This window comes from Pollicipes pollicipes, unplaced genomic scaffold (assembly GCF_011947565.3).
Source record: "Pollicipes pollicipes isolate AB1234 unplaced genomic scaffold, Ppol_2.1 Scaffold_7261;HRSCAF=8764_pilon_pilon_pilon, whole genome shotgun sequence".
Classification (NCBI taxonomy): domain Eukaryota; kingdom Metazoa; phylum Arthropoda; class Thecostraca; order Pollicipedomorpha; family Pollicipedidae; genus Pollicipes; species Pollicipes pollicipes.
This window is the reverse complement of record NW_023597054.1, coordinates 35120147-35146713: the sequence shown is the minus strand read 5'-3', so window position 1 is coordinate 35146713 and position 26567 is coordinate 35120147. Positions and strand designations below refer to the sequence as shown.

Below are 26567 nucleotides of genomic sequence, written 5' to 3'. Positions count from 1 at the left end.
ACTGCGCATGCGCCTCGCGGGGGCCGCCAGCGTCGATCAGGTGCACCGCCGCGCGTATTTGTTAACGACATTGCATAATTAGTCGGCGGCCAAGATATCGCCTGGGCCGGCTGCCGCGGCCGTGACGCAGGTGCTCGGTCGGCGTGGCCGCGGCCGACGCTGCGCCTGCGCCGACCGACGGGGCGGAGCCAACGCGTCGGCCGGTGCTGCAAGTGGCCCGGCCGGCGGCAGTTGAGCGGTGCTGTCTCCCCGGCGCGTGCTCGACGTGTCGTCGTCTTCCCTCAGCCCCTGCCCGCCTCGCCAGCACCCAGGCCTACCTATCGTCCGCGCAGGTGAGTGCTGACCCGGCTCGACACAGCCACCCCGGCTCGGCGGCGGCCGTCGGCGGCCTGCGCGGCGGCGGTCCGGCCGGGCGGCGCGTGCGGTGACGGGCGTCTCTGGCCCGGCGGCCGGCGCCGCGCCTCGACGCGGCCCGACGCCAGAGGCCTGCCACTGACTATGGCCACGCGCAGCCGGGCCCGCAGCGGCGGTGCCTGCAGCCAGAGGTGCGTGGCAGTGGCAGGCACCGGCTCACTCGCAGATGGGGGCGGTGAATGGAGGCGTCTCCGCTGCGCAACTGGGCCCTCCAAGGATCATCGAATAGATCTCATGGGTATTGTACCAGTGGCTGGGATATGCAAACGAATATTGCTGACGGTGAAGAATGTGAGCCGGCGGGCCGACCAGCCACTGCGAGCTGGGCCGAATTATCGCTCGGTGCGCTCACCTCCCGTCGGTCCCGTGGGCCGCTAGCAGGTCCGTGTACCGCCGACCGGTCTCTTGCGCCACCGGACGGTCCTACGCGCCGCTGGCCGGCCACGTGCCCTGCTGGCCGGCCCCGTGTGCCGCCAGACGGTCTCACGCGCCGCTGTCCCTGTGCGCCGCTGGCCGGCCCCTTGCGCCGCTGGCCGGCCCCACGCGCCGCTGGCTGGTCCCGCGCGGCGCCGGCTGGTCCCGTGCACCGCTGGTCGGCCCGACGCGCCGCTGGCTGGTCCCGCGCGCCGCCGGCCGACCCCGTACGCCGCTGGCTGGTCCCCGCGCGCCGCCGGCCGGCCCCGCGCGCCGCTGGCTGGTCCCGCGCGCCGCTGGCCGGTCCCGCACGCCGCTGGCTGGTCACGTGCGCCGCTGGCTGACCCCGTGCGCCGCTGGCTGGTCCTGCGCGCCGCTGGCTGGTCCCGTGCGCCGCTGGCCGGCGCCGTGCGCCGCTGGCTGCGTGTCACCTGTCGCCGGAGAGGCGCGGGCCAGAAATAGCCGGCGGCCGGATGACTGTCACCGGCCGGGCTACGGCGCCGCGGGCCGAGGAGCGCCGGCTCTGGCACCGGCCGCCGGCTCACCGCACTCCCGAACAGTCGCCCCCTCACTTCCCATCCCTCCCTCCACCCTTTCCTGTCATCGGTCCCGTTTCACCCTGGCCGGCGTCCACCTCGCAGGTGACGGACATCGCGCCTCAGCAGTGCTTCCCCCATTTCCACGTCCTCCGGTGCGTCGACCTGCCTGTCAAAATGGCCTGCAGAGGCTGATGGATGACCCGGTCACCCCGCTGAACTTTGCCCCTTGAGGAACCCAGTGTCGCTTCGCAACACCTGAACTGAGACGGCAAATCATGCTGTGGTGTCCATAGGAATGTAGCCTAGAAAAGTTGCTGAGTCGATGCCCCTCCTACCCTGGTGCCGGAACGCTCCCGAGAACTCACGTGGCCGTGCGGTATTACCCTGCCCGTGCGCTAGTGTCCCTATGTAGCCGTGCGTAAGCGCTGGTGTCTGGCTGTACTCCTGGTCGCATTGTGTTGACAGCTTCTTCTTCGGCCCCTGTCTGGGACGCACTGTAACTGACCCGTCTTGTTTCACCCGCAGATTGACCCGTGACCTGTGACATGATGGCCTCCATAGATTTAAAATCACCCCTGCCCACTGATGGCCCCTCTGTTACCCTCACCATTCGCCTGCTGATGCAGGGCAAGGTAGGTCAACCTGGCATGGCTTGCAGCGCTCACTAATTTTCTTTCGTTTCGCCTACTACTTTTTGTCTTTTCCTTTGTCTCCATTTTGCTTCCAGTTCTTCTCTGTTCGCATGTCTCTTTTTGTTTTAGATTCCTCTCTCTGTCAATCTCTACGCTCCTCTAAACTGGCATTCGTTTTTTTATCGCCTCGCCCGCGTTTTTTTTTTGTTCTTATTCCTTTGACGTACACCTACCTTCTTTTCAGTACAAAACCTAGCGTGTTGCTGCGTAGCTTTTGTCCTGCTGTTTGACCTAAAAGAAACAGTTAATTTTGTTTGATTAGTTGATGACAAATTTCGGCTTTAATTTATTTCACCTTTGAAGCTCACGCTATGCATGCCGTTATCATTCCTATTGCACTTCTTGTGGTGTGTACTTTGTAGGCATTCCAGTAGCGCATCGTTCAATTCATCATTTTCTATTTTCTTTTGAGATCTGGCTATTGACTCGGCCTCCAGCTCACTTCCATTCCATCTGAGTCATACACTCTTCTGCTTCCTTATTGCTTCCTCCTTTTCCCTCTCCCTCTCTCTCCCTCTCTCTCTCTCTCTCTCTCTCTCTCTCTCTCTCTATCTCTCTCTGTCTCTTTCACTTTCCCTCTCTCCCCCCTCGCTCTATCTCTATCTCTATCTCCATCTCGCTCGCTCACCCTCGTTCTGCAGGCGCACCGGCCTGCGCCTCGGTCGCCGCAGTGTTTGTTTTCTCGTCGCAGTGGTGTGTACGTCGCTGGTGATGCCTGTCCGACGGCGGCTCCTGACCCGCAGCGGCACTAATTTAGCTGCCAGCTGAAGGCCCCTAGTCGGTGCGGACTGGGCCGGTACCGCTGGGGTCGCGCCCCTGGCACACGTTGCACCACGCACCGCGGACACCAGGCGCGGACGCTTGGCCGTCTTCACCGCGTGGTCGAGAGCCCTGTTAGAAGGCGCGCCTGATCGGCCAGCAGTGAGCAAACCGACCGTAGCGCCGCAGGGATGTGTGTGGCTGGACTGGGGACGAGTGCGCCAATGCGGAATGCAAATACATGGCCTTCGTGCCGAGCATGCTGCCGAGGGTAGGCAGCAACGACATGCATATTTTTACACGCGGACATAGCTGTGCACGGTCATGTCACAAATGCCCCCGAGGCAGGTGCATCAACACAAACACCAGTGCATGACAAGTCTCAGGGGGTCATTGTATATGTCGACGGCGTTAGCTCGGTCAATATATGCAATCAACTATGCTGATCATAATTCCATTGTGCATTGAATGCACTGTTGATCATGCTTTGCGCGCGTTTCGTTGTCACAAGCTCGACCGTTGCGGGGCTGCTGCATCCGCCCTAGAAATTAACTAAATCTTAGCTATTCTGGCTGCTAAGGGGCCAAGAGCGAAAGCCAAGAGTCTCTCTGTTCTGAACGCTGGATACCCCGAATGACCTCCTCCTTTGCTTACCTTACTGCCACTAGCTATAAGTGGAGTATTTTGACGCCTACACCGATCAGCCATGCGGCATACAAATGACTTTCTTTTAGGATAGGCTGCACTTTGTTATACAACTTCAGGGTGGCTTGCAACTTGAGCATAACTTTTGGAGTAGTAAGAGCAAGTTTCAGATTTCAAGGTATCAATTAACACAAAATAGCAACATGCGCTTGTCGCATTTCGGAAGGGTTTGAATTCCAAGTGCAATGCACATTTTTTCTTTACTCCCAGTGAAGGATGAAGTGGATTTTTAAGCGATTCTTTATAGCTATCAAAACACAAACGACATATTGGTGGAAGCCTTCCTTTTTGGACTGGTGTGTGCTGTTGTTTACAGCAAAGTATCAGGTGTGATATGTATGCATTTAACTTAGCCTTGCATCGGCCAGCAATGTCACTCCAGTCATGATCCAGGTTCTTGTCATGTTACATCCTCGACGCATCAGTCAAGCAAGCGGAGCTTAGATGGGTCGCAGAGTTGCACTTTGTTGCAGTTGCACAACGTGCAAAACATGGCGGCATAAAATGTTTTACGACGCCTTTGGAAAATGTATAGTCATTCTCCTACCGCATACCGCATGATAAGTCCTAAGACGGACTACATATGTCATGGCATGTAACGTGGCGCTGCGACAAATATGAAACGATGCTGATGCTGGATGCTGATGATTTACGCCCCCGCGTCACGACCGGGGCGTAAATCCACAGATGAAAAATACTCGCAACGATTCGATGCTAAGGTGTAAGTGCTTTGCTGGATTCGAGTCCTCAGCCTCTGACTCTGACTGTATACAGTCTTGTCCAGAACTTCCTCGAGCCACGCGAAGTAATCTAACTCTGTATAGTCTTGGCCAGAGCTGCCCGTGCCACGCGGAGAAATCGGTGGCCGACTCCGCTGCCTGCTCGGCCGAGGGCCGAAAGCTGCCCAGGAGACACTGCAGGCCGAACTGTACAAACTGTGCGCTTGGAACACTGACCACCTCGGCTCCTCCAGGAGCCACCAGGGGACGTTGAGCTCACATCCCATACCCTTTCTGTAAAAACTGGGTATGGGCTGCACAGACAGAATGGGAAAGCATGCATTTACATGAGAGGATCATGGCTCATAAAGCTTGTCTGCGAGATCGGCTGTCTGTTCAGCGTCTGGTGCTCTGTTCAACGGCATCGAATCAATAGGTCGGTGTCCTGACCTCTTTTTCAAGCAAGGACAGAACAGACCCTTTTTCATCTGGATGACACACTTCATCTGCGTGACGCACAGAATTGGTCCGCTTGAATCAAATACATTTTATAAGCATCACTTTTACATTATGCGTCAGAGTACGCCGTCCACTTCACTCAGAGGCGGGTCAGAGGCGGTCGTAGGAACAGGATTCGCGAATTTGCTTGCGACGAATTGCATCATTGTCCTTCTATTACTGTGGACAGAAGCTCTCAGACTCGCATGGGTAAAACACAATTACGTGTATTACGTGAAGCAGGGCTGGTCACCTTTTGGTTACGTAAAAAGCATGCAAACAGTCGGGGGTGGTTCCTAGAGCTATCTGCATGAGCTCGGTAACATAAATTGTTATTTGAGTTAAGATACGCTTCTTTTGAAACCACAAGGTTCCTACTAGTATGGATACATGAACAAAAGCGCAGGCAGGTGGTACGTGGTGCCACTATTTTGCTTCCTGGACGCTTGCAGCTAATTCAGTGAGTAACATATCTGACGGCCTGTACAAAATTTCGACGTCCCGTTTCATATTTCTAACGCGACTTAAGAGGAGCCAGGTAAACTACGAATAAGTCAGAAACTTGATACCTTGGAACTGAGTGAGATACATCGGCATTCATTGTTCTTACTAGGTATATTGGGAGATTACCGAGCTGGCTCCATTATTTTATATTGTCATGTACTCCCCATCCAGAACAATAGCGTGAGCCATCAATCAATTAACAATATGAAATTTATGGAAGAAGAAGGTGCACGCATTGTTGGCCATGCTACATTTTCGGTGGGGCAATCAGTCCTGTGAGACCGCCTGGGTTCGAAATAGCCCCCACGTAGAATCAAGGCCAAGTTCACCGTACACCGGGGATGCAGGCGTTATGCCTATTGCTAAGATGGACCTTTATGATATTGATGAAGGGGAACATATGTGATTTCCTGTAACATTTAAACCAAGCAAGTGTCGCGCAACAGTCCCGTCTGCACCTGGGCAATAAGCCGCAGTCAGATTGCCAGCAACGTTAGGCGCTGCTCGAGACCACGTTAAGCCGTGGTTGAAGGGATCATGACGCCAACAACATTATGTATCAATGACGGCCAAACACCTCTAAGGTCATTTCGAACTGGGTGTTCTACTTGCGGGTGTGAACGATGCGATCGCTTGCGGGTAATTTGCGTCAGCCTACCATCTAGCGTATGTGCTCCGTGGCGGCCCGCAAAAGAGACGCCTCCGTACCATGTTGAAGGCTTCCACAGCCTTGGAATTGAGAGACGAGTTTTTTATGTCAGTGATATAATCACCACGCAATTTTAAAGTTTGCCGCCGATGAACCTCGCCAGTCTGGAAGTATTTGTGCTACGTGACATAAGCTCGGTTAATATGCGCAGTACGGTCACTGCAGGGAAGGATCTGGTCCAATCCGCAGCACCGTTATGGCATGAATGCTGCGCCTAAATGCGGATAGGGAGTGTCGTCATACAGTGCCCACAGGAAGGCGTACGTCCATGGAGGGTGGGTGTTTGTTAATACGAAGCTTGCGATAGCTATTTTCTATGAAGGGCTTGGTTTTTCTCCCGAAACAGCGGCTCAGATCAGAACAGCTTCCCCTGAAAAACATGCATATCACCAACTTAAGTAAAACAAAATCACAATGGGAAAGTCTGCCTCATACAATACCCAACCACCGGCTGCCAAAAATTTGTGGAAGCTGAGATTCATGCACATAACTATACATCTAGCAGATTAAGATAACAATACTGAAATCTGCGTGCTGGACTTCGTGCTTCCCGTCTTCTATTGCACTGGTTTCTCTGTTATTGCCGACCCTTTACATTTAAGTAAAAAAGCAGTCATTTCCTACCAATTAAATGAACAGTTTTCACGGTTTTCAGGCGACATTTTTGGCTTTGATTTCTCGGCCACAGGTGATTTTCCGGGGTCTTCCAAAGGGTCAAATTACGGGCATTTTTCCTTTAATACCCAAGGGATCGGGGTACATTTGGGTAAGTGAGATTTTGGTCCATTTTGCTAGCAAGGTTGAGGCAAGACTTGGAATCTATTATCAAATGCGTTGTTGTATTAGTTACGAAACGATCTCAAGCGCAGAGGCCATCTTAAGATCAAGGCATCTGTTTGGTTGCACACCTTCTTGATAAATTTTCGTGGGCTTTTCAATTTTCTCATTGGACAGGTCCCTTCAATGGCCTGATATCTCAACACTGCTCGCCGAAAGCTCACTGAGGAGCGGAGGGTGGTTTCTGCTGTATGTAGATCAGCATGTCTTATTATAAGCGATGCTTATATAAGCAATGAATAAGCTGTAAGGAATGGAAGAGCTTCAAAATGCCACGTATCGCTGCTCACAGCTTTGGCCATTCATGCCAGGCATTGTCATTCGCTGCCTTAATTCGATATTCCCCTTCGTCCCGTAAATTAAATGATAGGCAAGGAGAGGGTGGTGAACCGCTCGTTCCTCATGGTATAGCGAAATTTCTTTATCCTCGAGTCTTGTATTTATATGCGCCCCCGGGTGCATTTGATGCCATCGCTTCATTTCAAGCAGCTCGTAAACTTTGCAAATAGCGAATGTGATATACTCCTCAACTATTCATACGGCTGTAAGCATATTCCAATGACAGGACTGAGGTCAAAAATATTTGTCCATGTAGGAGACACCAAGGTTGCAAAACTTTGGGGCGTAATGCTTTGTGCGGTCTATCTCTGGGGAATGCAGAAACCTATGTCCATGTACCTCGTGTACCTTCAGGGGTACTGTTCTGGGGATGGCCCTCCGTAAAAAAACGCCGAAATCGCTTATCCATTCTAGTTTGGTCTGTACATTGGAAGGGTAATATAAATTTTATACATTGGTAGTCATGCGCATTTATGAACAAGGCCAGGACAACCTCTGTTTCCATTTTTACCGCGTTTCGGCCTTTCATGGGGCCAAGCTGGGACCAGAACTTGGCAGGAGCATGGCAGCATAAATAGCGAGCGGCTGGGAGAAGTCTGATATTACATTAATCAGAAGCAGACACAATATGTTTCCTTGGAACATCATGCTTTGTGTTTCGTAATAATAATATTTGTGACCCCTAAACCTGAATTTTAAGGCACATTGTGATAAGATAGATCTCATTTAGTCTTCATTTGGGAAAAAAATATTTGCTTCCGTGAGTCAAGTTCTCAAATTAAAAACTTGCCTTCAGGAACCTTCACGCACTTGACTGAAGAATTAAACAGTGATGACGTCACTGGCCCATCTCGTTGCCACTTCTACTGGGAAGAACCGTGCTATCCTGGCTGTTTTTTTTATATCGTGGAATTTATAGAAATAGTTACTAACATGAGCAAGAAAGACCTGGTAAGAGACGGTGGGACTGTTGCGTCACCGCCTGCTTGCAGGGCTATGGACATGAACACTGCATTAATTGGGGCATCGCTATGGACTATAACACTGCTTTAATGAAAGTATCCCCACTGCCTTTTCGCCCTCTCTCCTGTGTTCCACCACGGGGAAATAACTTTTCAGAACTAAGATGTTGCAAAGGGAACAAGCCCCTGACGAAAGGAAATATACCAAATCAACCGGGACAGAATTTCGTACCTTTTGTATAGAAGCTCAACACATCAATTTTGGTCAGTGTAACCTTAAAAGGACCGGGATACAATTGTTTCTGATGTGAATTCTCTCAGTGATAGCAGACGACTCCAGTGTCAAACGGCAGCCTAAATTTTGGTTAACTCTGAACGCCTGAATTACTGCGACTTTTGCTATATGCATGCATCCTTAACGCTGTGGACTAAAACGCTGCCGTAAGGAAGTATCACCAGGTGTACCGCGTTCCATTGGGCCCATGTAACAGCCAGAACTTTGCAGACTTATCACAGCGTAATGAAGGAAACGGGTGAAGATATAAAACTGAAACAGATATCGTGTGCACCTGGAGTACATGCATTAACGTTCTGTGCATTTGAATCAGAATATATTGGGCCTGTGAAGGAATTCACTCACAAATAGCCGATTTACATTGCTCATACCGCCTTGGATTTATAAACGGTTTTCTATGTTACGTATGATCGTGTGTTATGGAGACCTTTAAGTTTCCAAGTGCTCTTAAACGTAATCCTCCACGCTGATTTTGAAGTAGAGTATGAAATGATCGCCAAGATTTTTGGTTATCTTGACCTCCTGAATGTAAAGTCATGTAACTGATCTTATATGAGCACCAGGGATTGCTTTTTTATTTGCTTATAAAACGTATTAAGGCATGAGGAAGTTTGAACGCATTTGGATGCTGATTTCTAGTTTGGCCCCGTTTAACCTCATGTGGCCTGGCCACCTCCTAGGGACCTCACAATCTGACACGAACGGCTTGACATAGAATCCTACCTACCCTGTGCATTTACCCTACCCTGGCCTGGCCACCTCCTAGGGACCTCACAATCTGACACGAACGGGTTGACATAGAATCCTACCTACCCCGTGCATTTGGTGTCTGTAGCTTACTGAACCTGTTGGCTGTGCCTGCCGTCTGTTCCTGCTAGGTTTTGAGGTCCCATCGGTCAGATTGACCGCTCACTCTATACGAGTGCATCGCATTCAACTGGCCACCCGGGCTGTGTTAAATGCATTTTGTGATGGCCTAAGTATGTTTGGTTAAATTTACGTATGGGTTACTGTATTTGAAGTATAAGGGTTGAAGTAAAAGAAAGGCCATCATATCCAACTGGGTGGCAGCATTGTAGAAGAGCACAGGGTCCCGCAAACAAAAAGTTAAGATATGATAAAAGTGATACAAGAACATACCTTGAGTCTAAACTACGCTCAACTGCATACGTTTGAAATTTCCCCGTCATGATTGGCGCGTTTGATATACACACAGCATGTGGTGAGCGGAATTAGCATGAAAGAGGTACCCTGATCTTGAATGGTGTCTGGGGGATGTTGAAGTGCGAAGTATGCATGAAAAGATCGCTTGCTGGGTCATGTCAGCGGTGATTTGTGGAAAAGAACTGGTGCAAAACTTAAACTTGTGTTACCTCAGTGTTTTGGGCACCTACCTATGACACACACTCACACAAAACATGGTATCAGAGAGTTTTAACTCAGATTTTGGATGCATCTTTATTTTCCGCGCCACCATATATTCTGTTTCACGCTTGCTCTCTTAGCAGAAATTTCCTCTCAGTTTTTTCCAACTTAGTCTGAAGCGTATAGGTAAGAATGTCATTTTAGTGCATGGGTTATGGCTTTTATTCGCCATTTCCGTACTGATGTCAAATAAACGCCCTAGGAAAGCTAACCAGCGAAGGAGAATGCTCAAACCCTCCCAGCATGCTAGAAATTGCAAACAACCCTGCCCGGAAGTGCAACTGCTGGTTTTTCATGCCATTGTTGGGTTTTTCAAGTTTCCGATTTTATCTGCCAAGAAAACTATATGCAGCTTTGAGCGGCAGTCACTGCAAGATCTTACAGTCGAAGAGTCTAAAAGTTTGCTTAGAGTTGAAGATCTAAGAGTTGAAATAGGCAGCAATCGATCACGAGTTAGAAGTACGACGTGTGTACATATGAGTTACATTTGACACTGTCAAGCGGACTGACCGTTTTGGATCTGATGGCATCAGTATGTCAACAGTTGACACCGTCAAGCGGACTGACCATTTTGGATCTGATGGCATCAGTATGTCAACAGTTGACACTGTCAAGCGGACTGACCATTTTGGATCTGATGGCATCAGCATGTCAACAGTTTTGTCCCGACGCACTGCATCTGATTTTCGTTCTTCTAATGTCGACCGTTTATTTAGGTCTATCATTGTTGAGCTTACTGCATTGTGCCTTGAAAACGAAGTTCATGGAGATCCTTTGGAACTTTTGGATCCGTTGGATGCTCTGTTTTCGTGTATTTTGCATTGGTTGCGTAAATTAAATAACTTGTGTATAGTTACATAAATTGTATATTGTCAAACCTGCCTTATCCTGACACTTGCCACTAACATCAATTGATGTCGGTCAGCAACGCGACCTTCTTTTTCAGCAAACATGGCTGCGTTATAAAGGCTTGAGGGAGGCATCAAATTCCAAAAAAGAGCGACTGAAATGAAACGCAGGCAGTTAAGTGCAGATTCAGATTATTTGCAGACAGCTGTTGAAGATTTTGTAATTTCAATGACAATTTTTTTACATTGTGTCAGAGCGTAGGTTTGCAAAAGGAGTTGGTGGGGGGCGAGGGTCGAGCGATAAAAAATGACGAAACCTACCCCAAATACACGTCAACAACCAGGTTTATTAAATGGATTGGGTCCACTTCCTTCTCAAAATGCGAGGGCTGGGGCCCAAGTGGAAGGGAAGGAAGGAAGAATGCAGTGTCCGAGCCGAATAGGAAACACACCATTGATTATAGTGCTGAAGTGTTTTTAATTCTGGAAAGCCATAACTAATTTACGCCTTGAGTGGCCTTTAAGGTGAAATCAATCAACTCTTCATTGGTACCACCAACTGTGCGGAATTCATTGGATCGATGCATGGTGGGAAATAAACCATGGGTTTCTAAGGAACTATAAGATGGAGGCTAATGTCCAGATTTTCAACCAATCATTTCAGTTGGAAAATTGCGAATGTAGCGGTTAAAGCGGGGATTACTTCGCCTGCGGCTTACCTCGGGAGAATACGCGTTTAGCATTGCAAACATTTCTCAGACTTTCAAACGATCTGGTGTTTACTACAAGGCCTGCAACACCAATAAGAAGTTTTGGTTCACGCAGCCACGCCTTTACTTTCTGGTTCTCAATGATGCAGACAAACGCATCACAAATATCCTGCATGCATATTAGACATGTCACTTTTAAGGCCGCAGGCGCTCAACTCGCGTGCGAAAAAGACCGTAGAACTTGGAGCGGGTGTATCTGACTACACTGTGAGTTCTGGAGGTATTATATATTTCAAATGCGACAGGTTGTGTTTTCTTTAGCACACATGTACATGCAGTCTAATTACGGTCATTGGTAACAAATGCTGATGGAAAAAGACGTTCTTGCACAAAATTATGAACTAAGCGAGTGACATTTCAATTCACAGATTTATAATTACGTAACGTATGCCGTTTTGGAAGCATGCAATCTATGATACGTGCTGGCTGTAACTTCAAGAGGAGCCTGCCATGACTTAATAACTGTACTGCCTACAGCTGGGTATAATTGCATAACTATACCTTCTGAGAGAAAAAAAGTCCTCACGCAAGGATAAGAACCATGCTGAAATAATCCAGAAGTAGTGATACATGTTGCCAAAGAATGTAGCCATATTGAATAGGGATGGGGACAGCTTCCATTATTGAGTAGTTTGCCAAATACAGGCAGAAACATATTGTTTGTTTTAGTATTTTAGGGTTAATTTTAGCCTTTTGCTCTGCTCAGCCCTTCCCAAAACGATATTGCAAAACCAGACACTTAGATGCTATACATAAGTAACCTTAGAAAAATCATCACAGGTCACGATAACACGCAAAAGCAGGTGAGTGCCTGCTAAGTACATGATAGAATGTGAATACGCTGAGTGCATTTAACAACAAGCACCATTCTATGCAAAGATTGAATTGAAAGCATGGGCCTGTAGTGGAATTTCACAATATTCCGCCGAATTCACTACGCCTACCACCATTTCAGATTTCAGGATTTCAGACCTCATTTACAAACTATGTAACTAGCATATGATAATTCTTTCTGCTGTGTGCGTACACTGTTTTGGTATTTCAAGACCAGGAAAACTTCAATTGCCAATTCATCGTTCGAAAAAGCGCATTTTTGGATGAAATAGGGGCACGGAGACCAGCAAGGTTGGTCTATCTTGTAAGCTGTTGTATGACAGAATGAATATCCATAGGTGGCTTTCATCCGATACTTTCATATTTACGTGGCGTACGGACGAGGTGGTATTTGCTAGTCACGTTTGAATAAGCCATCAGCTGTCAAAGGCCTTGGTCAAAGCGTTAGATAGCCTTAGGTCAAAGCCTTAGAAAGCCTTATGTCCTGTGTTAGGTCAAGGCGTTAGAAAGCCATGGTCAAAGGACAGAGAATAAGTCATTTATGGCGCGCTCGTATTTCTTCGAATACGGTGTTTACTTTGCCCGCACCGCTGACTTGCGTGGAATAAGCCGTTGTTGGGTCGAAGGATTAGCAGGCGTGCTGTTTACTGTATTCATCTCCTTTCTGAAGGCATTTAGAGCATATATCCAGCTTTGAAAGAATATGTTTGTAGCTAAACCCTAAGCCTCGCTACTTGATGCAGACAAGTGTGATGAGCTATCACGCATATGCCCACTGCTGTCTATTGGATTAAAAACGATGCCTTTGTGTGATCTCTTGGCCATGGCTACTGTTGCTCTTGATATTATTTCCATGGCAATTCCTATGTATATGAATATGAGAGGCGATTCTTTTTACATTGCATGCTATTTATGTCAATGATCCAATGAGAATCTAGTAACTTGGGGCTTTGGATCGTCAATTTTTAGTTATAAAGGCGCACCTACATATAGGTAGGTACATGCTATACTGAAAACTCATAATTTAAATTCGGCCAATGGTAGATCCAGCCATGTTTTATGCACATTACGCATGCATTATGCACATTACGAAAACGATTCTTTGGACTTTTTTAAATCTGACTAAAATAACCAAAGGCGAACTTTTCCACGCAAAGGATGCAGTGGAATGTAAACATAAATCTTCCTCCTTCTGGGTTTTGTCCTGGGTAGCATGATCATGCCTTGATCTTGCTGGGCACTGTCATCCTATGCAGCGAAAGTGGTTACATTTGACGGGCACCGTTAAATGGAAATAAGAGCAGAGGCAGCTAAATATTTACGCGTGCTATGTTTATGGCCAGTTTTATGGCTGCTTTCGTATCAATGTTATGATTATTTGTTCATGAATTCGACGTTCTATTGTATATACATTGCAATATGTCGCAGGGGTAGAGTCAGGTATGATAAACAAGGGTATCATACATCATACTGTGGTAACTATTGGGCACACTATCACGACACCTTTCGAAAGGAGGCCTTAAGCGGAGAATACAATAGAACTCTTAGTTCTACATTTCCTCATCCAACACTGATAAAAAAACAGCCCACGGAAATATTTCTGCAATATTTCCGGCACACAAAGTTATCAATCGGCATGCTGTTGGTGGTGCTGAACTGGAAGACCCCATCATTTGGCTTCTACCCACCTCCCTATTACACGAGAGTCCGTAAGCTCCATTTTCAAATGAGTATCCGTGGTGACGCCTCGTTTTTGATTGTGTTTAGAACATTTCACCATCGCTTGACAAAACGAGCATAGCGAATTAAAAAAGCCTCTATCACAATTCAAGTTAACTATCTATCTGCATTTCCCTGCGTCAGCTACTGACACAAAACCGCTGACTAAGGAGCCCAAACCGCAAAACCTTCGACTAACACTGTTTGGTTCATGAAACACACGGCATGGTAACTTGTGCTTGCGTCATACTTTTCCACTTTTGAGCTCACCATTATCCAATACAAATGTCCGGTCATTTTTAGAAACATGCCTCACATATTGATCGTCTGCATGCCTTCTGGGGCTTCTGCGGCTCAAACGCCACAGAAGTCCCGGAGGGCAAAACCAGCATAGTACATGTTAAAGGGAGGGCTCCACATTTGCATGGGGTTCTGAAATGAAATGGCTATCTTGGAGGTCATTCAGTGCAGTTCACAGCCCTGCCCTTTTCAATACTTAGACCCCTCTGGTTTCTGAGCTATACACCCACAAAGATGTGCAGGATATTTCGGGAGACTATCTCAAGGTCACGCAGACATCCATGACACCATAATAACACCATTGAAGTCCTGCCATTCCATCGGTCATGCGGCCATCAATACCGAGAAAGATAAAATTGTCGAGCTGTTCATATTTGACATTCGTGAGCACAATTTCCAGATATATCGACCGTCAATTGGCTCTCAATTGATGTTGTGCAGGTATGAGGACGTAATCCTTGAGGAAGCATATCTACTTATCAGAGAAATTGTGTGGCCTGGAGCAGGTTCCTCCGCTTAAAAGCATACCAGTAGTTATAAGTGAGCTTATTTCAACATATCTGATGCATGCTTTACTATCTTCAAACGTAGAGCATTCTCTTTAACACTTCGCTGATTGATTAACTTGATCCCCACAGAATCAAGGTTTACGTTCAACGATCAACAATCAACTGTTTGCGAATACGTATATCAGCCGAGCATGCTTTTACAATGTCATGCTTTTCATGAGGCACTATGCATGCCGGTAGTTACTTTCAAGGCGAACGAATTGAGCTAATGAATTTACGAGTGAGGAGGTGTTTGATTACGCTTAACATACCCACTCCACATTTTCATGTCGCGCCAGGGTTATAAAATTACAGTCAACGGCACTTTCCCACTAAACAATTAGACAATGCAATGGTTCAGTCGACAGCACATATTCAGCAAAACTGATCCCAGGATGGAAATGATTCCTTAGTTTTGCGCTTTGTTATCAGGTTTGGCACGGTCAGTTTAGCGACGCCTTTGCTAATGTTCGAAGATCATCGCCACCTCGCCAGCGAGGCCTGTATGCACCGGGACTCGAAGAATGAGAAACAAACGATCACCAAGAAGTTGACGCATCGATGGTGACACGCGGCTCGTTCGCAGCGCGACACCGCTGCCTTGGAACTCTTTCGGCCTGACTGCGACGTGCGACGCTGGGGCGACAGCGCTGCTGTGTCTCAGTAACGCTGCTGTGTCTCAGTAACGCTGCTGCGTCTTTGTGGCACCGCTGTGTCTCGGTGGCGCCACTGTGTCTCGGTGACGTCGCTGTGTCCCTGTGGCGCCGCTGTGTCCCGGTGGCGCCGCTGTGTACCGGTGGCGCCGCTGTGGTTCGGTGACGTCGCTGTGTCTCGGTAACGCTGCTGTGTCCTGCTGGCGCCGCTGTGTCCTGGTGGCGCCGCTGTGTCCCGGTGACGTCGCGTGCGTCGCGGTCGACGGAGACGCGCCGCAGACCGCGGCGCGTCCGCCAGCGCCGCGCCACGGGCGTATTCTCGGAGGAATGTCACGCGCGCGGCGAGACTCCCGTCAGCTGCGGCATCTGGCCACGCGGGAATCGGGCGGAGGCGCGTGGAAAATACGTCTCCGGAGGTGCGGGCCGGTTGGCGGATTCTGCGAACACGCGACTAGAGCCTGGAGCATTTTGCGGGGAGGCTTTCGTTGACGTTAACTGCAGTGTGCAACAAACTCGTTCTGATCTGCGTGACTAACAGATGCGCAGAGTTATACATGGGTACTCTCATTTCATATTTACCTGTTCGCTTTTTTGTTCGAGTGCCCAAGTCATCACCGTATCACCATATCGAAGGTGCACGCGCCGTTTCACGTAGTTAAATATTTTCGACGCGATCGTTCGGAAAGACCAGAACTCGTGACCTAGTTACGGCAATTCATTGCAGTCAGTTTTTGGAAAACTTCGCTTAAAACCATCCACAAATCATGTTGAATTAACTCCATAAGATGGCACGCTCTCTGATTGTCATTCGCAATTTCCTTCCGGAGGCTCGAAGTCTTGTGAATTTTACAATCGCTTTCCGACGGCTATCCGTTCAATCGCCAGGTTCGCTGCATTGAGGAGGCATCTAAAGATCGCATTAGGTTGGCACGGTAGATCGCTTGCGGACACCGCCAAATGCTATTATGCTAATCTTATTCGACTGAAGATGCCAGCCATTGTAGACATACAAAACGTCGGCATTGGGAGCGCGTATTCGACATCACAGCACATCGCCGTATCAGCCCTTTCGCACGTGTCATATGCATGCATTTTATGCAATGTGAGCATAAAGCGTGGTTGAGCTGGGGCTCAACGACATATCATCGTAATCTCTGCCACATTGTTGTAAACGAAGCTGCAAGCAGCTGCAAACGGCTTGACTAGTGGTATAGGTCCTGCTCTTTTCCTCCGTGACCTTAAACTGCTGCCTCCAAAGCTGAGGTGGCTATCTATGGTATGGTAGCTATCTGCGTAACAACATTTTTAGAGTCCAGGATGTGTTGTCGGTGAAAATGATCCTGTGTATCGGGTTTGCCCGATTTCAGTCACCAGCAAAATCATCAGCTAATCTGCATGCGCTTCTGGTGATTAAATTCATGTCAATATTAAACTTCATGTTGTTTGATCGACATAGTTACAAAACGTATACCTCAGACATTCTTGACATTTCTGTGAATAGACAAACGTAGTGTGAATGCAACGACATTTAAAAATAGAAATAATAAAAGAGGATTTTAACATAAACGCATTAGCTGCAAAGCGACACGCGTTAATTGGAAACAACTGATGATATTTGCAGCACAGTAACCCTCCTTAAACCTGCCTATTCCCGAGAGCGAAGATATCAAAGCCTATCTGGTTTGCCCCGGGTGTTCTGGTCCGGAAATTACGTTTGATTTGCCGAGGCATACAGGACAGATAAGGTGGTAATGATCCTTTTGCGGCTGAGCCGGGCAAATGATGGATGACCAAAACGAGCTTCGGGGAAGTCTGTTTACCAAACGTTCGTGTAAGCTGCCACTGGCGCTCCTTACTCACCGTCACCAGGCGGATGTGTTATGACGTCAACATCATCCTGGCAGTCCCGAGATAGACAAACTCCGACGTCGTGAGACGCTTAGAGGGGAGGCATTTGGAGCCGCCGAGCCTTGTACACCGCGCTCGGTTTCAGTGTTGTCACGGATGAGTTTTGAACATCTTGCTCATTAATTCATGTGGTGAGTGGTTGATTGCGTTTGAGTGAGTAATGACGGTTCCGTGACATAAGGAAATTAAAACTGCTCAAGCATGGCTTGTAAGATATTCATATGAAGGCCACGGGAACCCTGCTGTGCTTTTTCATTGTTTCGGTGTTTACTTCTTGATGGGATGATGCGTAGTTTCTGCATTTTTATGTCGGCATCTGCACTTGATGCTCTGCTTGTCAGTCTAGATTTGGATGAGATGATGTTTTTCACTGAGCAAGTATTTCTGTCTGAATTTGCATAACTAAATTTACCTCGTTTGCCTGTGGGTGCTTTTTACACGCAAAACGGGTATACAAGATGTCGATTTGAGGCGGTTGCGTTCCATGTTTTATGCATACCGCTTCAAGCACTCTGCACTGGACTTGGGAGGTCTAACAATCGTAATGCCAGCGCAGTTTCTGTTGCAGAGAAATTTCCCCGCATTTATTACACAGCGCTGCACCAAATTTGCACCATAGCGGATTGTGCCAACATTGACGCCTCCTGATCGCTGGATTGATGATCACTTGCCAGAATGATGCACAAGGCCATTGCCAGCCCAGCCGATGGCGCACCGAGGTCAGTAAGGCGCCACCGGCTAACGCACGTGTCTACGCAACTGGCCCCTTCGCGACGGCAAGCAAAAGACGCTGCGATGCTACTAACCTCAGCAGTTGCGCGTATCGATGACCTGCATAACCGGCAAGCGGAAATAGCTGTTCCAGCGAATGAACGAACATGATTCGCTTGGAGAGGTTTGCCGCCCAGAACTGCATTGTGAATCATATAAACCGTGCTTTATATCATCAGGAGGGTGGTATATATCCCACTGTTGTATTGGTTTTGACCAATAAGCACTAATATTTAGTTACTAATAACAATAGTAATAGTTACTAATACTAAGACCCGGCCGTGATACTCTTCTTGTGGCGGGCAGCCGGGGTGGGGCGGGAGTGGTGATAGATGGAGTTGCTAGAACCACCAGAAGTCGCAGAGTCACCGAGCACCACCTCCGTTTTTCCCGCATATTTCAATGGATCTGGCAGATGAAAGCTCACCTGCACCGTCAGACTTGGAGCGCGGCGCCCCTGCCTACAGCAGGCTCCGTCCGGCCGTGGCCGCCGTCGGCCGTCCGGCGCGTGTCGCGCTGTCGCGAACGCTCCGTCACCAGAGGCGTGTGACAGCCGCCATGGATGAATTGCTAACGAGGCTGCCTCGTCCCGAGCCGGCCCCGTCAGCGCACGTCAGTAATTAGCGCAGATGTCGGCGCGCTGACCGGCAGACGTTCCGGGCTCGAAACGGCGTCCGAGCCAGCCCGGCAGCGGCGCCGCACGAGACGGCCGTGGGGCGACGCCGCGGGTGACCTGGGCGCTCGCAGCCTGCCCCGCGCCGCCGGGTCACGCTGCCTCTGTCACGCTCACCTCCCGAGCGGGTCGGCGGCCGGCGCGGCCTAGAAGCGGCCGCCACCGACTCCGTCTGCACACCGACTCTGCCTAATCGCTGGTGCTGGTATCGCTGGTAGCGGAGCCCTGCGACGCTCCGGGCGGTGTCCAGGCATACGCTCAGTCTCCTGGCCGGCGCTGGGATGAAGGCTGGCAGATGAAGACGCGCTCCTCTCGCGGCGCGGCTGAGGTCTGCTCTCGATGCCCTTCAGTCTGTCGGCCCTGCCTCGTGACCTTCAGGCGGCCGACCGTTAACCGCCTGCAGCGCCGATCATTTCTCGCTTGTTTAGTGCCGGTTTGGCCGCACCTGCAGGCGCAGCGCCTTCCGTGCTGAGCCCATAAACCATTGGCGACAAGTTGACGCGCTGCTGCCGCCTCCAGCAGCGCATGGGCTCCGGCGCAGGACGGCGTCGTTCGTCTGTTACCGGGCGTGTTTCTGGACCGGCGCCACCGGCCTGCTTGGCCGGCCGTGATCCCCTTCTTGTCGCGGGCAGCGGGGGTGGGGCAGGAGTGGTGATAGATGGGGTTACTAGAGCCACCAGACGTTGCCGGGTCACCAACAGTGAACAACAGAACGGAGGGAGTGGTATGTTTTTCACGGAACGCCTATGCCATTGAAATCTTGGTCTTCACAATTAACGCATTTTCGGTAGTTGGCACCGCTTGCTGCTCACTATGTCAGGATGTCATTATGCTCATCACGTCACGTCAATGTTCTTCGCACTTGCATTAACATGGAGGCACACAAAATGAGCTGGAGTTCGCTGTTCCGAGAGTCGGCAGCGGGTGACACCGGCGAGCTGTGACCTCATATTTGGAGCGAGTTCCTGGGGACACGCGACACTGGACAGCACGTGGTTGTCATTTGGGTCGGCCCGGTGCTACCGCGTGGCCCTGGAGACCCGGCCTGTCAGAGCCGCCTCGCTAAGTGTTTACAGCTGGCCAGGCCGACATTTTTGGCCGTCGGCTGTGCGTTGGGTCAGCAGGGGGTGGCGGGGAGGGGGTGCCCAGGACGTTCCGGTGCTGCAGACGGCTCCGCCGTGTCTGTTGATGTTGGCAGGGACGGTGGCGGTGCGGGTATTTTCGCAGGCCACAATAAAGCTCTCCTTTTGTTCGCGCTATCAGTGTGCCGCCGCCTTGAACCGGCAATCAAGGTGCGGCCGTACCGGTCAGGGCAGCCTCGTGGCCTGCGGGGCCGTCGTTAGCCGGCGACAGCGGGGCTAATGGCGATAATGGCCAGCCCGGCCGCGCTCACCATGCTCGATCACGGCCCCATCTGAAGCGTGACAGAGGGGAGCCCAACGAGGCTCGGTGCGAAACATGGCGCGGCGTTGGGCTGGCCGAACTCGGTGTGGCAGTCTTACCCAGCATGGAGCCTACCACCGCCAACGGTCCGCCACCAGACCACGGACCGCTCCACGTGCGGACGATACCGTCACTGCTGTACGGGTCTGTCCCCGCCGACCAGACCACGACAGCTGCAGACCAGCCTTTCTTCAACGCAGCAGACAGCTGACAGATCTGTACCTGACCTCAGGTCGACTCGAAGTCAACTTCCTTAAAATTCTAGTCTTGTATGTAGAAGTTCAGTTCTCACAGAAAATGTATCATGCCACTCCTCGGCCGTTTTGGTGCAACATTGCGAATGTCAAAACACACCAGGTTGAGATGAATCATAACCAAATCACCAGCGCATTTCGTACAGTGTAAGGCGCTGGCGGTTGTAAGAATCCACAGCAAACGTGCAAAAAGCAACGTACTTATTGCAATACAAAATATCATCTTTCGCACCAGCATGCTGCCTGACAAGATTCGTTTGGAAGGGAAGATGGAAGCATATCAATGAAAATAAATATTCCGCTAAAACTAACGAGGATCTGGTGATTATCAAAATCACTATCAATGCAAGTATACATCACTCAAATCTATATTTACATTTTTATGCATCATCCGAAAAAAGGTGACCAATAGAGCTTCCCATTCTTTCACGCTTATATTTTTCTCAAACCACACATTCTTAAGAAATACTTTCGCTCTTCAAAACACGGCGAAGGTATTTCATTTTTGCATCGTGAGCATTGATCTGGTAGGTAGCTGAATGAGAAAGTAAAATGAGCATGCTATTGCTGTATTTCAAGTCGTTTATGTACCATCTTTCATTGAGCTGTTAGCTTCAACCTATCACGCAGAAAACATTTTCATTGTGCTTCTCAGATGAATAATATACCCCATTACAATATCAACGCCCGTGTTTCTTTTGGCAGCTGAGATGTATTTGTGCTTCGCTCAGAATCCTGCTGCGTTCAGTAACAGGAAACGGTCACAGAAATCCTGTTTGGCTTCTGTCAACCACGCCACCATCGCCTTGTCTCCTAAAACGAAACAGACAGGCGCATTTCTCGTACGTTATTTTAGAGACAACGACACTTTCCAGTTCGGCTATTTTGGTGCTGCCTGACCGGAGGGATCTGTTGCAGCAAAAAAGGCCTACCCATTCACTTCCAATACTTGTTTTTCTCCCTCTGAGAAATTGCTGGCGCGCTCAGTGCGAGCCCACTGTCGGGAGCTGGGCTGGGGCGTCGATCAGTCGGAGGACCGGGGCGCCGTCCGCCGCCGCTTATTGGAAGCGCCCGTCCGCCGCCGCCGCTGATATTGCAGACCTGGGGGGCGCTCCGACCGATCGCAGTCGGCTCACCTCCGCATGGACGGCGTGCCATCTGTCCAGCGCCGCAGGGGCACCGTGTCCCTCTGACAGAGTGGAGCGGACGGGCCGTCCCTCCGACAGGGCAGAGTGGAAGACGTGTACCTCTGACAGGGCACGGCGGGCAGCGTGTTCCTCTGACAGGGCGGAGTGGACGGCTCATCCCTCCAACAGGGACGAATGGACGACACGTCCATCCGATCTCCGCTCCGCTCTGTCGGACAGGAGCGGAGCGGACGGTGCGTGCGCCCACCGAGGCGCAGCGCGGACCGAGCCGACCCCTGCCTGCCGTGCGGCCGAGAGGTCCTGCGGGCGCCGCTCGTCAGTCACGCACACAGCCGCTCGACCTTCGCTGTGTCAGTCGACCGGCGCCCGGTCATCCCGGCCGAGCTGTTTGCGTTGGCCGGCGTCCGGCCACTCCTCTGAGGCCCGCCGACCCTCGCCAGTCGCGGCGCGCGCCTCGCGGCCGCTCAGGGCCCGTGAGAGCCGGCAGACGGGCCCGTGCCGCACGTAAATCGCGTCCGCGGCGCGTGGCCCGGCCGGTGCGCGTGCTTTACGGTCCGACTTGTGACGCTGTTACCGGCGCGGCGGCCAGGTAATGGCGCCCGGCCGGCCCCCTGATTGGATCGAAGCTCTCAGCCGAATTGAACAGCGCGCCGAGGGCCGGCTCGTGCTCGTCCGCAGATGGCGCCGCCCCGCTGGAGAGGCCGCCGTCCTGGAGAGCTGGAGTGCCCCCGTCCAGGCCGAATGGCGGCCGCACCACCTGCGGCGGTCCAGGCGCTCCAGGCGCGGCGGGCAGCGGCGGCTTTCGGTCCTCTCCCACGCGGCGGCTGGACTGTCCGATGTGGCGGAGCAGCTGACCTGCCAGCTGAACTGAACAACGGCAACAGCTGATCAGCTGGGCTGTCGACATGCTGACACGCCCTGGCCGCTCTCCGGAATCTCAGCGGGAGGCAGCGGCTGAGTCTCATCAGTACGCAGCTGGTCTCCCCGCCTCTTTTAAACGGCCGAGTGTGCGCGACTCAGTCAGGGCAGCAGCGCGTCGATAAAGTTCTGGCACACACGGCGGCGCTTGTTTTTTATTAGTGTTCTGTGCTTTTGTTAGCGTCCACGGCAGCGAAAGACGAATGACGCCGGCGCTGAGAGAGTTCGGTAGCGCTAACTGACGCCGAGCGGACGCGAGTCCGACCGTCGGTCCAGGCGCGACGCGCGTAGCGGACACCTTCCCTGCGAGGCACTGGCGTGCCCGGACAGATCCGACCGCGGACACGCGTCCGCCCTCCGGACCCAGTCTGCGGAGGTCCCAACGCGGTCGGCTGGCAGACACGTGCCCTGACAGGGCGGCCGGCGCGGCTGGCGGCCGCCTCTCGCGCTGCTCTGTCAATTCGGCCTGGCTGATTTATTTGCGGCGGCCGATTCATTTGGGTGTTGAGGCAGGTCGGGCCCGGCTTGCCTTGTTTGTTTTTGTAGGCCTGACGAGTTCGATGGGAACATCGGCCGGCGATGGACGGACGAAAGCGGGACACGAGCGGCGCCCGTCCGCGCACTGCGGCCGCGCCCGGACACTCCGCCACAAATACGGCATGGCTCGAAGGCCGCGTCGCCCCGCCCGGACGAAATGCGCCTTTGATCTGCGCCCGGCGGCGACTGTTGCCGTCGGTCGGCTCTCCGGCCTGCATGAGCGATTATGACGCTGAATATCCGGAGCGAGAGCGCTTCATATCTGTTGAGAATGATTGGTGGCGCGGTGGCCGGTGATCGTCCCCGCTGCTGTCGGATGCGGGACTATTTTCGGAGAACTTCCGCGACCAGATATTCCCACCAGTTCCCAGATATGCGGGCAATTCTGTCGGAAAACGAGCCCAAGATTTGTAGTGCAGCAGTCTATAGTTTATCATCCGCTGCCGATCTCCTCCATGTATTACTCCTGATGGATTCCATGTGTTTTGCTACCAGAAACTATTCATTCTCTGCATATGTGGCGCGCAATAATCTGACTACGGATTGCGTGGCGATCCGCTGCTTTGACCACCTAACCTCAGTCTGGTGTTCACCCATCAGTCCCCTCCATCTCCCTCTCTCCCTCTCTCTCCCCCCTCTCTCTCTCTCTCTCTCACTCTTTGCCGGGCAGAGCACGTGGTGGAGTGGTGTGCGGCGGTCGGCTGCCCTGCGCATGTCTCGCTTGCTGGCGTTGGACAGCGGCGCGACGGCGCTGGACATGGAGGAACCCCGTGCTCCGTGTCAGGTTATGGCGCACAATGTTCTATGTCCCATCTGCCCATCGTCTTTCCCGCCCGTCTATGCACCTGTCCGTCTGTTCGTTTGTCTGCCTGTCCTATCGGCCTGTTTCCCTGCCCGCTTATCCACCAGTGCGTCTGTCCGCCTATCCGCCTGTCCGCCTGTCCCCCTTTCCTCTTGTCACCCTACCCGCCTGCCCGTCTGTCCGCCTGTCCGCCTGTCCGCTTGTCCTCCAGCCGTGACCACTGACGGCGGCGGCGGCGGCTGGCGGCGGCGCCCGCTTACGCGGCGGAAAAGCGGATTTCTCCGTGAGATCTGCCGCGTGGGGCTTCATCAGCCTCCCTCCATTGATTAACGGATAATAGGATCGAAGGTAGCGGGGGCCGCGTCGGAGACGAGGCGAGGGTGGCGCCGGCCGTCCAGGACAGGGGCAGCCGCACCTCATACCGGCCGCGCCCGGTGACAGCCGAGAACGATGGCCGCCCGACCACCGCGCCCGAAATAACGTCGCCCATTATTCGCCGATGCGAGCCCGGTGCCAGCGACGCCGCCGCCGCCGCCACCGCCACCGCCACCGCCACCGGCGCCCGGCCCTTCGGGGTAGACGCGGCCCCTTGTCACAGGAGCACCGCCGGCCGCAGGCATGCCAGGCCCGCTGCAGGCCTGGCCTGGCGGATCAGGGGTCCGTCGTGAGGACGCCCGGCCTGGCAGACCAGGGTCCGACCGCGAGTGGGCCCGACCTGGAAGACCAGCGGCCGGTCGCGAGTAGACCCGGCCTGGCAGACCAGGGTCCGACCGCGAGTGGGCCCGACCTGGAAGACCAGGGGCCGGTCGCGAGTAGACCCGGCCTGGCGGGTCGAGAGATATGCTCCCGGCGGCCGTTTTTGCCAGGCCATGGGCCGGCCATGCGGCGGTCTGGTCTGGTTGACGAGGGAGAGACCCGCGACGGACCGCTGGTGGGTCGCGGGCTGGGTTGGGGTCGCTCTCACATGACGGGCAACGAGCACTGGCGACGGTGGCATCCGACGGGAGAATTGCGTAGCGGTGGCAAGGTCTGTGGGACCAGAGTTGCGGTGCGATGTCGGTGCTGGCCGCTGCTAGTGGAGTGAGCTGTTCATACTGGCGCGCGTGGGCAGCGTACTTTCTCCTTTCCTCTCACCAGGGCTCGCTAGTCGCCGATATTAACAGCCCAGTGTTAAATTGCCTTGCCTTGCTCACATCACTCATCTCGACTGAGGTAATAGCTACACTGTTGAACGGACGTATTTTGAAAGTATAATGCAATAAATATAATACGCTCATCTATATATCCCAATAAAGATGCAAGCCTATGTTTATTTCAGTCATCGCTGTCTTTCTCCATCCATTCCTCGCTCCTCTACAAGCGCGCTTTTCTCCGTTTCCCAGCAATTTCCGTTTCTGTTTTTGTCCTCATCGCATCAGCTATTCTGCCACTGCCGAGGCCGACTGTGCTGCCTCCTTTGTGATGACGCCGTCAGAAATCCCGGAACCGGGCCAGCGGACGACCGACTTCGCATCGCCGGCGAACCCGCCTTCGCCGCGCACTTGATCTGGCGTCCCATCTCATCCGGCCGCAGCATCCCAGTTATTTTTCACTCTGTGCCGACCGATTTCGGCGGTGCCCGGTGGCGCGCGATGGCTTCGGGATGGCAATCTTTGCCGTCGTTAATTTGGAATGTTGGCCGTCGTGGTGAGAGATCGGGACGCGCCGCCGGACGAATGGTGCCGGCGGACGCCCGTAATGGCCCGCCGGGCCGGCGCAGGGCCGCCCGCTCGCTCACCAATAGCTCCACCAGTTGCCGGGTGGCCGCCGACCGTCAGGCTGAATATGAGCCCGTGTGTCCTGCAGAGTCGGGCGGCCGTCCTCGGTCGCAGATCGACCGATACCGGCCAAGTTTCTCGGCGAAACTTCCGTGCATTTCTGGAAATGGTGGGCGTGACGGTCCCATCGCAGCTCGGACTGTTGATAAGGCTCGGTGCCCCGGCGCTGCACGCCGCTGGCGGCGCTTGTCACCGGCTGACGTCACTGGCCCGCCCTCCCAACCAGAGACATTCGGAGGTTCGGCGGGACACCAAAGGGGTGGCTCGCGTCCGCACTGCTGGGCACTTCTCTTGATCTCCGGGTAGTTTGTGGTGGAATTCACTGGCTGGCGTCCAGACACCATCTTGGAAAGCTGGACAATTTGATTAACAGTGTCTGTTTTGGAGCTGGAAGCTGGGGACGGCGTCCAGGTCGAGCCCCTGAGAAATACCGTCATGGCACGACATAGTACGGTGCCCGCACGACACGGCTTTTGAATCTCCTGGATGTTCTCACATCTCAGTACGTCTGGCTCTGCACACATTTTCGGTGCTTCAGACGCACAAGTAGTTTCCGCCGGTCGGGAAATATCACCAAATGGTCGCACGCGCCAGCCGCTTGTGGCCCCAGGGTCATTTTTATCACCCAGCACACTCGATGCCATGCAAACCGGTGGATAGTTGGCGCGATGTGTGAAAATTCCGCGTACACAGCATGGGCGACGACGTGACTGCCGCGACAGGAACTTGCCACTTGCAGCGGGGTCCGCGTCGCGGCCACACGGGGCCACTCGGGGTCAGCCGCGACACGGACCGTACCAGGCAGCGGCAGCC

The 26567-nt window shown here is 52.3% G+C and overlaps 1 protein-coding gene across 1 annotated transcript in view; it reads left to right on the top strand.

The window, feature by feature from the left end:
- The first annotated feature begins 227 nt into the window (after positions 1–227).
- Positions 228–26567, top strand: part of LOC119111352 (poly(rC)-binding protein 3) — a 94772-nt gene continuing 68432 nt past the window's right edge. The window contains exons 1-2 of the mRNA XM_037235168.1: positions 228–332; positions 1893–1999. Coding sequence (XP_037091063.1) covers positions 1913–1999 — 87 coding nt within the window. The 5' untranslated portion in view covers positions 228–332; positions 1893–1912. The remainder of the gene's footprint in view (positions 333–1892; positions 2000–26567) is intronic.